Here is a 13,225-nt window from a genome sequence, read left to right as displayed (position 1 = left end):
ATTAGATTTCTATTTTTCTAAAAGATTTAGATAGAGATTAACTATAAGATTTACTTTAAGTAACACCTTTAAGAACGCATATAAAGTTAAATTCGTAATCCAAAAGTTTGTAATGCGTATACTCCCTTGTATGTAATTCATTTTTATAATCAAATTCTATATGATTGTTTAAATTTACAGTTGTATTTTGTTTTTAGAACATCTGACAGCGTTATCACAGCAGTCTCAAAACAAAACAGCTGTGCTCTTCTCGCAACTGTACCGAAGTCACGCGACGAGAGCTCACGCACCTTTAGCTACATTATACGACGACATTCGAACGTTGCTACGATCGAATCCAGAAATCGAAGACACGGATGGGGTGGATTTGGGATCGCCGCCTCCAAAAGAGATGGCTCAGAGCACGAAGAAGTTCTTTCGAGAGGTATTCCCGGTTGCGTATCAAAATGTGTTGAGATTGGACGCAAAGCAATTCACCCCAGAGTACGAAGCGTGCTTAAAAGACGCTTATGATGCCGTACAGCCATTTGGCGAAGTGCCACAACAGGTAAAATATTGTCTATTATTACATACTTACTCGCGTTCTTATCTATTTGCTTATGTCTGCAAAAGTTTAATATTAATTGCTACCTAATAGTAGCAATAAACAATTATCCTAAAATTACTATTTCTTATATGTTTTAAAAAATAAGTAGCAACATTCAACTAAAATTAATGAGAAGGAGAAACTGGAATACATACTATGACATATTGTATAATATTATTTGTTTACAATTTAGTAATTTTTCCGATGTATTGTATGAGCATAAATTTATAATTAACGACTTAATTTTTTACTCCTTTAACACCGAGTCTGTAATTACTTTTAGCAAATTTCTTCTTTATGCTCAATGATAAAAACTATATTATTTTCATTACTATAAACAGTTGGGATCGTCTTTGTCAAAATCGCTCGAAGCGGCACGAGCGTTGCTGCAAGTCCTCGCAGTTGGAGCTGGTGCCTTAACAGCCAGCGAACAAGTCGTCAACTCGAATGAGGAGTGCTCCAACAAGCTCCTTCGGTTAGCTGGTTGCTCACGTTGCAAGGGATTCGAAGTCAGCCCATGTAGAAACTATTGCCTCAATGTTGCGAGAGGGTAAGTTATTTACCGATGGGTAAGATTAAGAGATATTAAATGCATACATACATAGATATAGCTGAGTGTGTTTTGTTTTTGATAAACGACGAAGATTATTGTTCCTTAAAATCTGATGTTAAATTTTTAGTATCTTTAACTTCTTGTAGTCGTTGCCTTATTTTGTATTCTGTCTTTTGTGTAACATACTTACGAATAATTAACTGCCATACTATATTATAACAATTTCGATTACTATAAATAAAAATAAATAAATAAAACTGTTACTATAGCAATAAATGAAAATAAACAAAGTTGTACTTTTTTTGCCTCTTTTCGATCTGAAAATGGGAATCTTTTTAAAAACAGCATGCACTCGTTTTCCACATTAAAAGAAAACAAAGGATCTATTATTACGCAGCTAGCCTACATTTAGCAAGAAAAGGAAACGAAAATTATTTTTCCATTATATGAAAATGTTTTGATGCAAAATTTAGGTCTTGATTCTTTTACGAGGGTGAAAATTGTACGGTTATAATAAATTCTTAATAACGATAATTTGGTATGATTGAGCTTTTATCAAATTAAACGATAGAAAATAGAAAGAATTTATGGTATTATATTCATGCTTTCTTATTAGTTTCGGTGTGAAATTTTTATCTCATTGATATGGGTATAAGTGTAACATAAAAAATTAAAACGTTTATTTTTTAAATAAAATATATAACGTATTAAATATGCAATCTACAATAAAGGTTTAACTATCGTATGGTTAGGAAAATCTAATGGTTATTGTTATCCCTACAGCTGCATCGGCTCCATGGTATCCGAACTGGATGCTCCATGGGCTGGCTACGTGGAAGGTGTGGAGAGACTGGCCCGCGCTGACGCTGACGCTGCCCTTCGAGCGCTGGATGCCAGGGTCTCCGAGGCGATCATGCACGCGCTTGAAAACCATGTGATTTTGGAGAAAAAGGTAAGTGTTGTTTTTACTGAAAATACTTCTTAATATAATAATGCCTCATTCATTATATTCTTCTTATAATAAAAAATATCCAAAACACGATAGCTACACATACATACGATCAATAAAATTTGATAAATTAAATTTGCACCGGCTTTTTGGTCAAAATACATAACAAACCAAAAATCCTTACACCTTACTTTATCCTTATTCTTAGCCTTAGGTATCCTAGTATAAAATCCGTCACACACTTGAACGGATTATATTTTGAAGAAAATCTTTTTAAAAATGGTATAATTTTTCTCACACGACACATGCAATATCTTGAGTGGTTTATGCCCTCGCTTCCTATTACATTATGTTTAAATTGTCTCTCACACCTCGTATATTGCTAGCACAAAGGAAACTCGCCTCTTGACTACCCGTCCTTGTAATTTTGTTTGCGAAAATTGCCGAGATAAGTACGTCAAATAAACATCCAGGCATCAATTTCTGTATAAAATTTGAACTATAAGGTAAAATCAAAGATGTTTGATACCGTATTTAAGCTTATACATCATATGGAAACTTTAAAAGCTGTACCTATAGAAGGAAATTTATAGACAAAAAGAAGCCCGACATCAGTTGAAGTTTCATTTAGATATATTTATATGATATAAAATAGACGATATAGTTCCCTACGCAGAATCCTGGATTGTTTATGAGTCTTCAATACTACATTCACGAACATAAAATACATATTCAACACAACTGCATAATGTTCAACAATAACAAATATTTGACGATATATTTGCTATTTCACAAGAAATCTATCTAGAGTTTTGATTAATAACACTTCATCAGGTAGACAAAACGGACTACATAACTAAATTTAAACTAATTTACAGCCGCTAAGTACACAAGTTGTGCGAACGAGATAATTTTCTGCATAAAATATGCTTCTGAATCTACAATGAGCTTAACTTTTGATTTACTGCGAACGAAGCAATAAGTTGTGCATTTTGCACGCCATTTGAGTTTGCTAGCTAAATGTCACTGACCTAGAGTATAAATTATGGCGAGAAACGACAATGTAACTGAACATAGATAAATAATGAGCTCAGTTCCTACTAATGCAGCTAAATAAAAAATAAATAATACGTTTTATCAATATTAAAATATACAAGACCAGCGTGAATTCAAAAATTTTGCATGAATTTATAGATGATAAATATGTATCAGTAGAATAGAATGGATATGCATTCATAAAATTGATTTATATATTCCAAAACAACATATTACTGTATAAAAAGTGCTTAAGAATAATTAAAGTATGTCTACGATTTATAAACAGCGTTAAAATATATGTAGCTTATCGCTGTTTGCATATTATTTAGTCTATATTTGTATTTTTAGCTTCTGCGTGCTGTTTATTATCCGAATTACTATAGCTCAAGTTCATATAGTCAGTTCTGTAGTTTTTTTTAAATAAGATATCTATCACATGCCCATATTGACACAAATGAATCATAATGTAATTATAATAATGTATAATACTACTAAAGTATATAATTTGACAGCTGTGTGTAATCTTGGCTAACTGCAATTTGTAGCAAATGTTTCCTCAAACTTTCACACTGGCAGTACGCCACATAAGTTTGCTTAACTACCAGACACGAAAACTTGATACATTCGGTTTTCACAGCCAATAAAATTTACAATAATAAAATTTTATTACGACAAATGTTCTATGTTATATATATATGTGTGTGTGTGTGTGCATACAACTAATTTTATTGAAAGTCGGTATCCTTTAAAAGTTATGTAGATAATTATGATCGCTTACAATATCCAAACAAAAAAAATTTTTTTGCTTTAAAAGGGTGAATAATTTTATAACTTGTAATTTATTACAATAATATTTTTCAATCGATCCCTCTTTTTAGCATTAGTCCGGGAAGAATAAAATAGAATAAGTGATTATTTTTATTGAGATTTTATGTTCTTCGAAAACGAACTATACTGCAGTTAATCTGAAGTCAATAAATTTTAAAATATTCTCAATAAGTTTATGTGAAATTATGAGCCCATAAAGTGTGCACGTGGGCGAAGTGCAGGTCAACCGTGGGCGCAGGGCAAAGAACATCTTCGCTAAACGATTAAACGAATTATATACATTTGGCCGTAAATATGTTTTAATCTGTTACTACGTATATATTATATTAAATCTTTTTCTTCCAAATACGATTATCGTCTCTTATTTGGAGCGTATGTTTTCTTCATCCATAAAGTTACCAAATACATAGCTGTACACCCAATAGAAATACGCCAATCAGTAAAATGCCATAAACAATTTCAATAAAGTATTGGCTTAATATTCCAGATTGTCTAATTCATTGATTTTTTAAGGTTATAATTGAACAATACATAATATGTTGTATTCTAACGGTATGAATGTGTAAGTACTTATGTTGAATTTGCTTCGCGGATAATAGGCTCTGTACGCGTGGGTTTCCACTTAATGAATATTGAAATCGTGAAAGCATTGAAGAGCAAATGTGGGCTACATTGAATTCGACATAATACATCATTCTAGACTTCGGATCAGTGATTACAATTCACTGTTTAAGTGTTTCCTTTACCGCTTTCAAATCTCATAATGCGTTGTGCTCACGAAGTGAGATTAAAACAATAGGTTTTATAAAAAGATCGACAAAACTTATTTTAAAATAACACATTTTATGAAATAAAACATCATCGGAAGAAATGTAAACAAATAGTATATAAACCGAGTATTCAAACAATTACTAGAACTCACCAGAAAAGTTATTAGAAAGGTATAAATTGGATTTATTTCAAGCAATATTCAACAAAAAATAAACATTGTGGCATAAGACACTTTAAGATATCCTTTATTTTATCAAAAAATATTATTCCAGCAGTCAATATATCACACAATTGTCATGTAAAGCACATGCTTTATTGGATCTATGCTTATGGGTACATACCCATAAATACGTACTAAATTATAACGAAATTACAGACTCTCAAGTCTGAACCGACTTCTATGTGTGAGTACACATCATTAGCAAACATCTGTTTGCCCTATGTCCCCTCGGCAGTCTTCACACCCGTTGATCACAATTGATCGTCGTAAATTGCAAAGTTAATGACAATAAAACTGGACTGACCTTAGATGTTACTAAGCCATATCGTAACATTGAACTAGTAACGTGTTCTCATTGTGTATTAGTAATAATTGCTTCGATGATCAATAGGAATATCGGAAATAACATGTGTTGTGTAAATATGCAAATATTATTATATTATGTACTGTGACAGTATTATACCAATGTGTATCTGGAAAAACTATCATATTTTCCCAGAAATTAACTGATTTCGTAGACACGACACATTCATCAAATTGTTCCTTCAACACAATTTTTCTATACTTTAAAAAGAGTAAACGTTTAATATTCCATTACAATGCCGCTGCACGCCGTCGTAAATCGTTCTAGAAAAGCATCGAAGTCTGTAGGTAAAATGTTGACTTTCAATTTTCATACTAATAGCTTTGGTGCGGCTTCCACTCCCCCAAGCATTCGCAAGATACAACTTTAGGGATCGGTTGCTTATCGACAAAATTTTCGATTACTTACTTTCTTGCAAACTTATCAGAACTTAAAGGAAACTTTGATTTGGGTAGGTCCTACCTAACAAAGTTTGGTTTGTCTATGATAAATTGGTACTGAATATAATACAGTTTTTTAAATTACTTCTATACCGTACCTTACCTTACCTACTACTACAATTCTACTTCGCGTGTGTTTTTGAGAAACAAAGAAGAAACCTTGTAACACTCAAGCAGTGACAATAAAAAGCAAACATAAAATTTACTTAATTTATTTGTATCATGTGCAATAACAGAAGCTAATTTTATATAATATACTTAAGTTTCCACTCAAGCAACCTTCAGCATGCACCCAAACTGATATACATATATATTAATTATTAATTAAAATTATCATATATATAATAAAACTACAAAAAGAATGAACAAAACGCATTTAACAAAATCGGTAAAGCATACATTTTTAAAACTGTGCTAACATTCGTTCAGATATTTCCGCTTTCATTCGCAAAAGATTAAAACCATCACTTCGTTAGACAATGGATGTGGTCTCAAAGGATCCTTATATCAAAAGATATTCTACACTCTACACAAGGCACAGATTCAGATTATGTTTTATATATTGTATTGTCACGAACGTTACCTTATTTCTCACAATTTAAGTATACTTCTAATATGTATTAATTATAATTATAATACTAACTCATAAAATTACGTGTTGATTATTTTATTTTATTATTTTTTTTATTGGGTTTAAATGTATTTTACTTATTTGCCACACGCGATAGACATTGATTATCATTTTTAAAAAATATGAAGTTTCTCATTGAAATAAAAAAAAGCGCATAGAGAATTCATTGATGTACTTTTTTGCCTAAGTAATTACCTACATAATTACTAATATTTAATTATAATAAAAAAATATGTTTACTGCTCCTAGAATTATGCATAAATTGTTTTTATTTGACATTAATTAAACACAAATGTTGGTAAAATTTAAACGTTATTCGCACAAAATGTTCGAATTACAATTAAGTCGTGACTGATCATAATTTAACAAATCGTAAAAAAGCTAATTTCAAATTTCGAATAAGGTAAAATCGTAAGGTCATTAGCATCATCGCGAGTAAAAGTCATCAAATGTTACAACAATCCGCGTCTCGAGTTCCATCAGGTTGAAGCGCCGGCGCCCGCCCACGCAACAAGCTTTCTCTGTGATCAAATTTATGAAATAAGCGGTTAGCGATTTTTTTTACACGACAAACCAAATAAATGTAACGTTTTTCAACAGTGCTCATTTCTTTTATGCATAATACCTATGAATAGATCAATTCTGTGTTAAGATTATAGAGATGTTGCTAGTTGTGAAAAACTTATCACATTGTAATCTTGCAATTTATTTTTATCGCTTATCTTTTGCATTCCTATTAATAATTGATGAATAAATTTAACGTGTTTTCTTCGTTGTCGTTCTTGCTATATTGATTGTATTGGTACTTACTATTCTGTGGCTGCGTGTACTCGTATATGTATAAGCGATCTAATACTGTGTTGATTGAAGATATCTTTTTCACTATTAGTGGTTTTTATTGGTATATAACCTAAATTTCTATTATTAATTGTATAAGTTATTACATGGATATAAAATGTACATGTTTGTTAAAATTGTTTTTTGTAGTTTTTGTGTTTGTGATTAAACGTTTCCATTTACTATCTTTATATTTATGGAATATCTGTGTGCCGATTTCTCTTATTCAAAGACCGCCCCTGCTCACTTCACTTGAACCACAAGCCACGTGGGCGCCGGCGCAGCCAATCGACTACGCAATTTTATTGATAAACCGCCGCATCACACTTATTTATTGAACTTCGATAGTTTCTTTATGGCCATGACACTATCTGCCTACGACTACTGATTTTTTAACGACTCGATTTTTCGGCCCGCGTTTGGTGAAATGTAACCGGTATTTTTGAATATTAATGTTTGTTTCGATTGTCATTTGCAATAATATTGATGGTTTAATGTAAATTCGTTAAGGCGCCAGACATATTTACTGACCGTGTTGTTTTGTTTTAAATATTTATCACTAATGATTGGAACGCCTAATCAATTTTCTTTTCTTTCAATATTTGACGAAGAATCTTTCTTTTTATCTTGATCGAACGCATCATGCTTTATGAGGAGATTGAGTTTATGGTAATATTATTCGTAGTAGTGTATGTTGGAACGATATCAACACGACAAAAATTCATTAGCAATATCGTTAATGACCGTTTTCTTCTCACACAATAACGCTTTATACGTACCTGCTGTATGACCACTATATTAACTTTATTTCAAAAACTCTGCCGTATCTGTCACTATGATTGAACTTTTACGCAAGTCCGGATGTTCAAAGACGAATTAATTACAAGCACTTGTCGCCCACGCACGCTCCGACCCACTATTTGTATAGATTATACAGATACGATTTAAAACGTTTAGCCGGCCGGTATTGATACATTCAAATAGCGATATGACAGCCTGTTATTTTTAAGAATATATACCTTTAAATTATAGTTCGTGTGATTAAGTCATCAATATTAGAATCCAATACGATTTTGTGAGGCTGCGCCAGAAGGAGCATTATGTTTTTCGAATGTACCCATTTGTGTGTTTTTTGTTGATAGTATTTTAGGTTGAGGTGAGTTGTGGTTTCTTGTGAGAAAGACACTATATTATTTTATCATCATCAGCCCCTATATGTTCCCACTGCTGGGACACAGGCCTCCGGCAGGGTTCCGGCTATAATCCATCACGCTGATAAACTGCGGGTTGATGATGTCACATGTCGTCAAACTGTATACTTTTATACATCCTTGAAATTATTTTTTATTTAAATGAATGCAGTGAGATTTTAAAATAATTTACAAAGCTTTGTACTCGTTTACATACCCTATACTCTATATACTCTACACATATTAATAAAATGTAAGGAACATTTTCTTGTTAATGTTTGCATACTTTTATTACTGGAAAATATTTCATCATATTAACTTTGGTTTACTTACTTTCTTTATGGACCTTTCACAATTCCCCAATGCCTTTAATACAGTTTTCAATAACATGATGTTTGATACATATAGATGGGTATATACTTCGTAATCATAAACATATGTAGGTATTATATATTTTGTGAGAGACAAAAATTTAATTATTACCTATTTCAATTACTTTATACTTTATTTAATAAGTTACACCTATTGTTTTTAAATAAAAAACTTCGAAACTATTGTCATATCTTATCTTTTTCTTTTTACTAGAGTTCTCGAAAAGTAATTAACATGTGACTATACATTATATTATCTTATATAAGTGACATGTGTTAATTAATGGTTGTTGGAACTTGGAGGCTTTATCAATATGTTAATAGCTGGGTGTAATATTTCCATAAAGAATAGAATAAGAGGTTATAAAACATATTTCATTAATCTTTAAAAACGCAAATAACGTTTGTTCTTTTTTTTTTTAGTATACGGCTGTACTTATTTTGAATGGCTTTCTTGTTTTGTTGAAAGTTGTCTTTGTGTTTTAAATATTGATTATTTACATAAAATATTGTCTCGTAAGTACTTATATTAATAATTCAGAACAATGGACAATTAAATTCTATAAAAATTATGCAGCGTTAAAGCAAATTTGAATACAATTCGGGCAAGATATCAACAACAGATAAAATGCTTCATTTAAAATTATTATTATATTCAAATTATTTTAGGCATCAAAATATTCGGCTACTATAATAATGAATGACAAGTTGCAAGGACAATTTGTGACGTCTGTGACAATTGTTTTAATTAAAGTTTGAGACAATAGCGTGTCAGTGGGTTATGAATCTGCTGTGATCAATATCGTAGAGATATGCGAATAATGTTTCTAATAAATTATTGGCTCTAATAACTCATTCTTGTTTTGTTCAATTGTGTGTAAAACTTTATCAACATCATAGAATTATACTAACGTAAATAAATCTTCGTTTATTGATCTGGAAAGATAAATATTTTTCGTTAATTTATAAATTAAATGGCAAGCAATTTTTTTAAGTATTTTAAGTTTTCTAAATTAATTAACGACTGCCGAATAGATAATGAAATATTTAATTATAGGGGTTAGGTTAACACTTTGTAGTATCTTATACTGTTATGAGCTACTTAGCTTTGCATACTTACAACAAGATACAGATCTCAATGATATCCATAAATCTCAATTTAAAAATAACCCTGGATTTTAAATATTAAACTTTTATTAAAAACTTTTACAAATGTAACACAAATAAGCAAACAAAAACAAAAGCTGCTGACATTCCAATGGGAATTGTTCCGCGAATCCGCGTAAGTGTAAAGGTGTAATTTTTAGAATAATTGCACAAAATTGTTGTAGTCCAGAGCACGAACTATGCGCCTATTTGCGGCCAGGCTTCGTTTATTTGCGCTTGTCGCGAGTCGCTAAGGGCATTCACACGGCTCGGGCGCTATTTACGCACGAACGCCGATGTCTTTGGCTGTTGATATTCGTAACTACATACTGACAAACAGAGACTAATGACGCGGATAGGATCCCTTTGAATTGCAATATGATAAGATATGCGGATAGATAAATAACATCTTGCAAGTGCAATTTGTCAGCAACCAGTCTCTTTGCACATTCTGATGACGCCATTGATATTATTGTGGCTTGTTAAGACCCCCCTATAAACAAAACTTATGAAATATGAATGTCAGAAAGTTATTTACAATTAAGTAGGTACTATTTGTGATATCTATTATTAGTAACTTGTGTTCATTCCTATGATATTTACGATCATAAATTTATTATAACTGTAGTTATGCACTAGTGCTTGTAATTCACAACCTAATTTAAGCTAGGGTACGGACTCAAAATGGCCAAATTTAGAACGCAAATTTAAAAAACAAATTCCTATAAAAATCACACTATTTCAATAAACAACCCATTATACATACATTAATATTTATACTAAACATACCAAAAATAGATCAACATCTATCACGATTACTAATAGCCATCAACGCGTACAGGTGCGCCAAGAATGTGGTCCGCCATCTACACTAGACACACCCAGCACCACCTCGCCCCAGCCCACATCTACCGCGAGCAGGCGAGACGCTCTCCGCGCTCCCCCACCGGACACTGAGCTGCTGCAGTTCGCTGCAACCCTCGCGGCTAGCAAGAAACTCTTCGCGGGCCTGGCTGATGGACTCTGCGATGATACTGATTTTGCCGCTGATAGTAATGAACACTGCTGGAATGGGGAAAGCATTGGAGAGTAAGTGTTTAAATCGTATGGGTAAAAACTTTAAGACATACAAAAAACTCACTTATATTAATTGTAGAGACTTCGTTATTCTTAATAAGAGATAATGTAATAGTTCTATGTTATCGTTAGTATATAAATTTTGGTTTGTGCATACATTATTAAGTTCAATTAATTTTTGACGTGACAACGTCTTAAATTAGGTGGCGGCTCGGAGTCACTCATGAAAAAGTGTAACGCCCGGTAACGTTACGATGAGTCACCGAACTATGATCGGTCCGCCGCGCGCGCAGCACTAGAGAATTAGGCTCATTGAATCGGCGCGTGCTTGTGTCTCTGTCTCTGTCTTTTTAGTAAACAAAATATATTTTCTATAGTTAAAATTTGTGCAATTCTTATTTTCATTCAATTCCTTGTTCGTATTGTGCAATTTAATGATATTCATATCAATAAATATTCTACCGAGAAAAAGACGTTGTCACGTAAAATCTTCGCCCGTAACACCGACTTTACAGGCAACCATTTTTTTAAAACTAATTAACGGTGTTAATAATACAAATTTTATTCCTATTTAGCTATACCAAGGCACTGGTCGCATCAGCTTCTATAAGTGATCAAAAATACAATCCAGAAGTTTCTACTGAGATGAATCAAAACTCCAAGATTGCAGTACTTGGAGACAGATTACGTCAAGCAAGACAGGTACGTGCTTAAGTAGTAAACGTAAAGAAAAATGAATAGGAATTTGAATCTTTTACAAATTAATGAATTAAATGTATTTATCAAATTAATATCCCATTATATGTGTCGCCGTAAGATTTTACGCCGTTAGATGCTTTGAGCTTTTCTATTTTTTTTTAGTTTTTTAATAAATCAAACCTAACCATGACCTTTCACAATCTAACGGTTTCACATCGATAGATCTATCGAAAAATAATGCGTTAAATTGAATAAGAAAAAATTATAAAGTACAATAAAAAATACCAAGTACTTAATAATATCCACAATTTTAAGCAATCTGTTTCGTCCACAGTTACTCGTAAAACATTCATGGAGTGCTCCAGCGGCTGAGGCTTTCATGCAAGGTGACGAAGCGGGAGACGAGGGCTCAGGCTCGGGCCGCCTCTACACTGATGATGACGCTTCCTACGATACTGAGGGCTCTGGTGAAGAGGGCTCGGGATCTCATGATATTGGTGAGCACCTTTTGTGTATATATGTGTTTGATAGTTGTTAGGTATGACAAACCTAGATTCGATAAAATGCATAAATGTTTTACCCGTTAAATTAATATTTTCCTCATACCATTTGGAACAATCATAATAATAATATATACGTTTAGAGTACATAATATAATAATTATCTAGATTCATAATACATATAAAGCTATTTATGCAAATATTGCATAGTTTATATAAACATTTGGAAACTGTTTCCACATTTATCATACATACATTTTCTTCTAGCCGAAGGAACGGTCAGCGGCGAAGAAAAGACATACTCAGCGCCGCCAAAAATTAACAGCGGCGCCTCAACGATGATGTCCTTCGGCCTCACAACCGTTGTACTGTTGTCAAGCATCAGTCGCCTCTAAACTAAGTCAGCTCGAGGGAGCCCAGTGAACTTTGGATCATATCATATGTAATATGGATTTGTGCAATGGTAAAACTGTGACGTTTTGTGAGAAACTATTTACGATTCTCGTGTACTGATTAAGATAAAGCGATTACATACACATTTTTGGTAAACAGAAACGCCAATTTTTCCACGATATTCAATAGCAATATTCACATTTTCCACATGGAATTATACTTAAGGCTAAATATACAGTAAAAGTGTTAGCAAAATTAAATGTTAGTGACTTTTTAAATTCGTACAAAGTAAATGCTACTAGAGGGTAGTCTGAAATAATAAATCCAAATAATGTTAATGCATCTGTAGGAGTGTGTGTCTGTAGCTAGTCCCTGGTATGAACGCTTCCAAATTAAACTAAGTTTACTATTTAAACGGAAATGCCAATTCGAGCATGAAAATATCATTTTGGAGTCTGCGATTGTACAGAGCATATCAGAATGTTAACTGTATTTTGTAAATAATTTTCTCGTTTTATATAATTAGTATAGGTGATGAATCTTATATTATAATTGCATTTAATTGAGTGTGAAATCGTCATAATAAGAAACATATATAAAGAATCTCTATTCAATGTTAATATTAATATTAG

General features: G+C 32.2%; 1 protein-coding gene across 1 annotated transcript in view; it reads left to right on the top strand.

Annotated features, from left to right (window-relative positions):
- The window catches only part of LOC119830267 (division abnormally delayed protein), a 176,027-nt gene extending 163,104 nt beyond the window's left edge, over window positions 1-12,923 (top strand). Inside the window, exons 3-9 of the mRNA XM_038353223.1 lie at window positions 198-547; window positions 928-1,136; window positions 1,923-2,091; window positions 10,766-11,013; window positions 11,577-11,703; window positions 12,035-12,197; window positions 12,468-12,923. Coding sequence (XP_038209151.1) covers window positions 198-547; window positions 928-1,136; window positions 1,923-2,091; window positions 10,766-11,013; window positions 11,577-11,703; window positions 12,035-12,197; window positions 12,468-12,595 — 1,394 coding nt within the window. The 3' untranslated portion in view covers window positions 12,596-12,923. The remainder of the gene's footprint in view (window positions 1-197; window positions 548-927; window positions 1,137-1,922; window positions 2,092-10,765; window positions 11,014-11,576; window positions 11,704-12,034; window positions 12,198-12,467) is intronic.
- Window positions 12,924-13,225: the final 302 nt, after the last annotated feature.

This window comes from Zerene cesonia, chromosome 11 (genome assembly GCF_012273895.1).
Source record: "Zerene cesonia ecotype Mississippi chromosome 11, Zerene_cesonia_1.1, whole genome shotgun sequence".
NCBI classification, from domain to species: Eukaryota; Metazoa; Arthropoda; class Insecta; order Lepidoptera; family Pieridae; genus Zerene; species Zerene cesonia.
The sequence above is the reverse complement of the archived record's forward strand: the minus strand, read 5'-3'. Positions and strand labels throughout refer to the sequence as shown.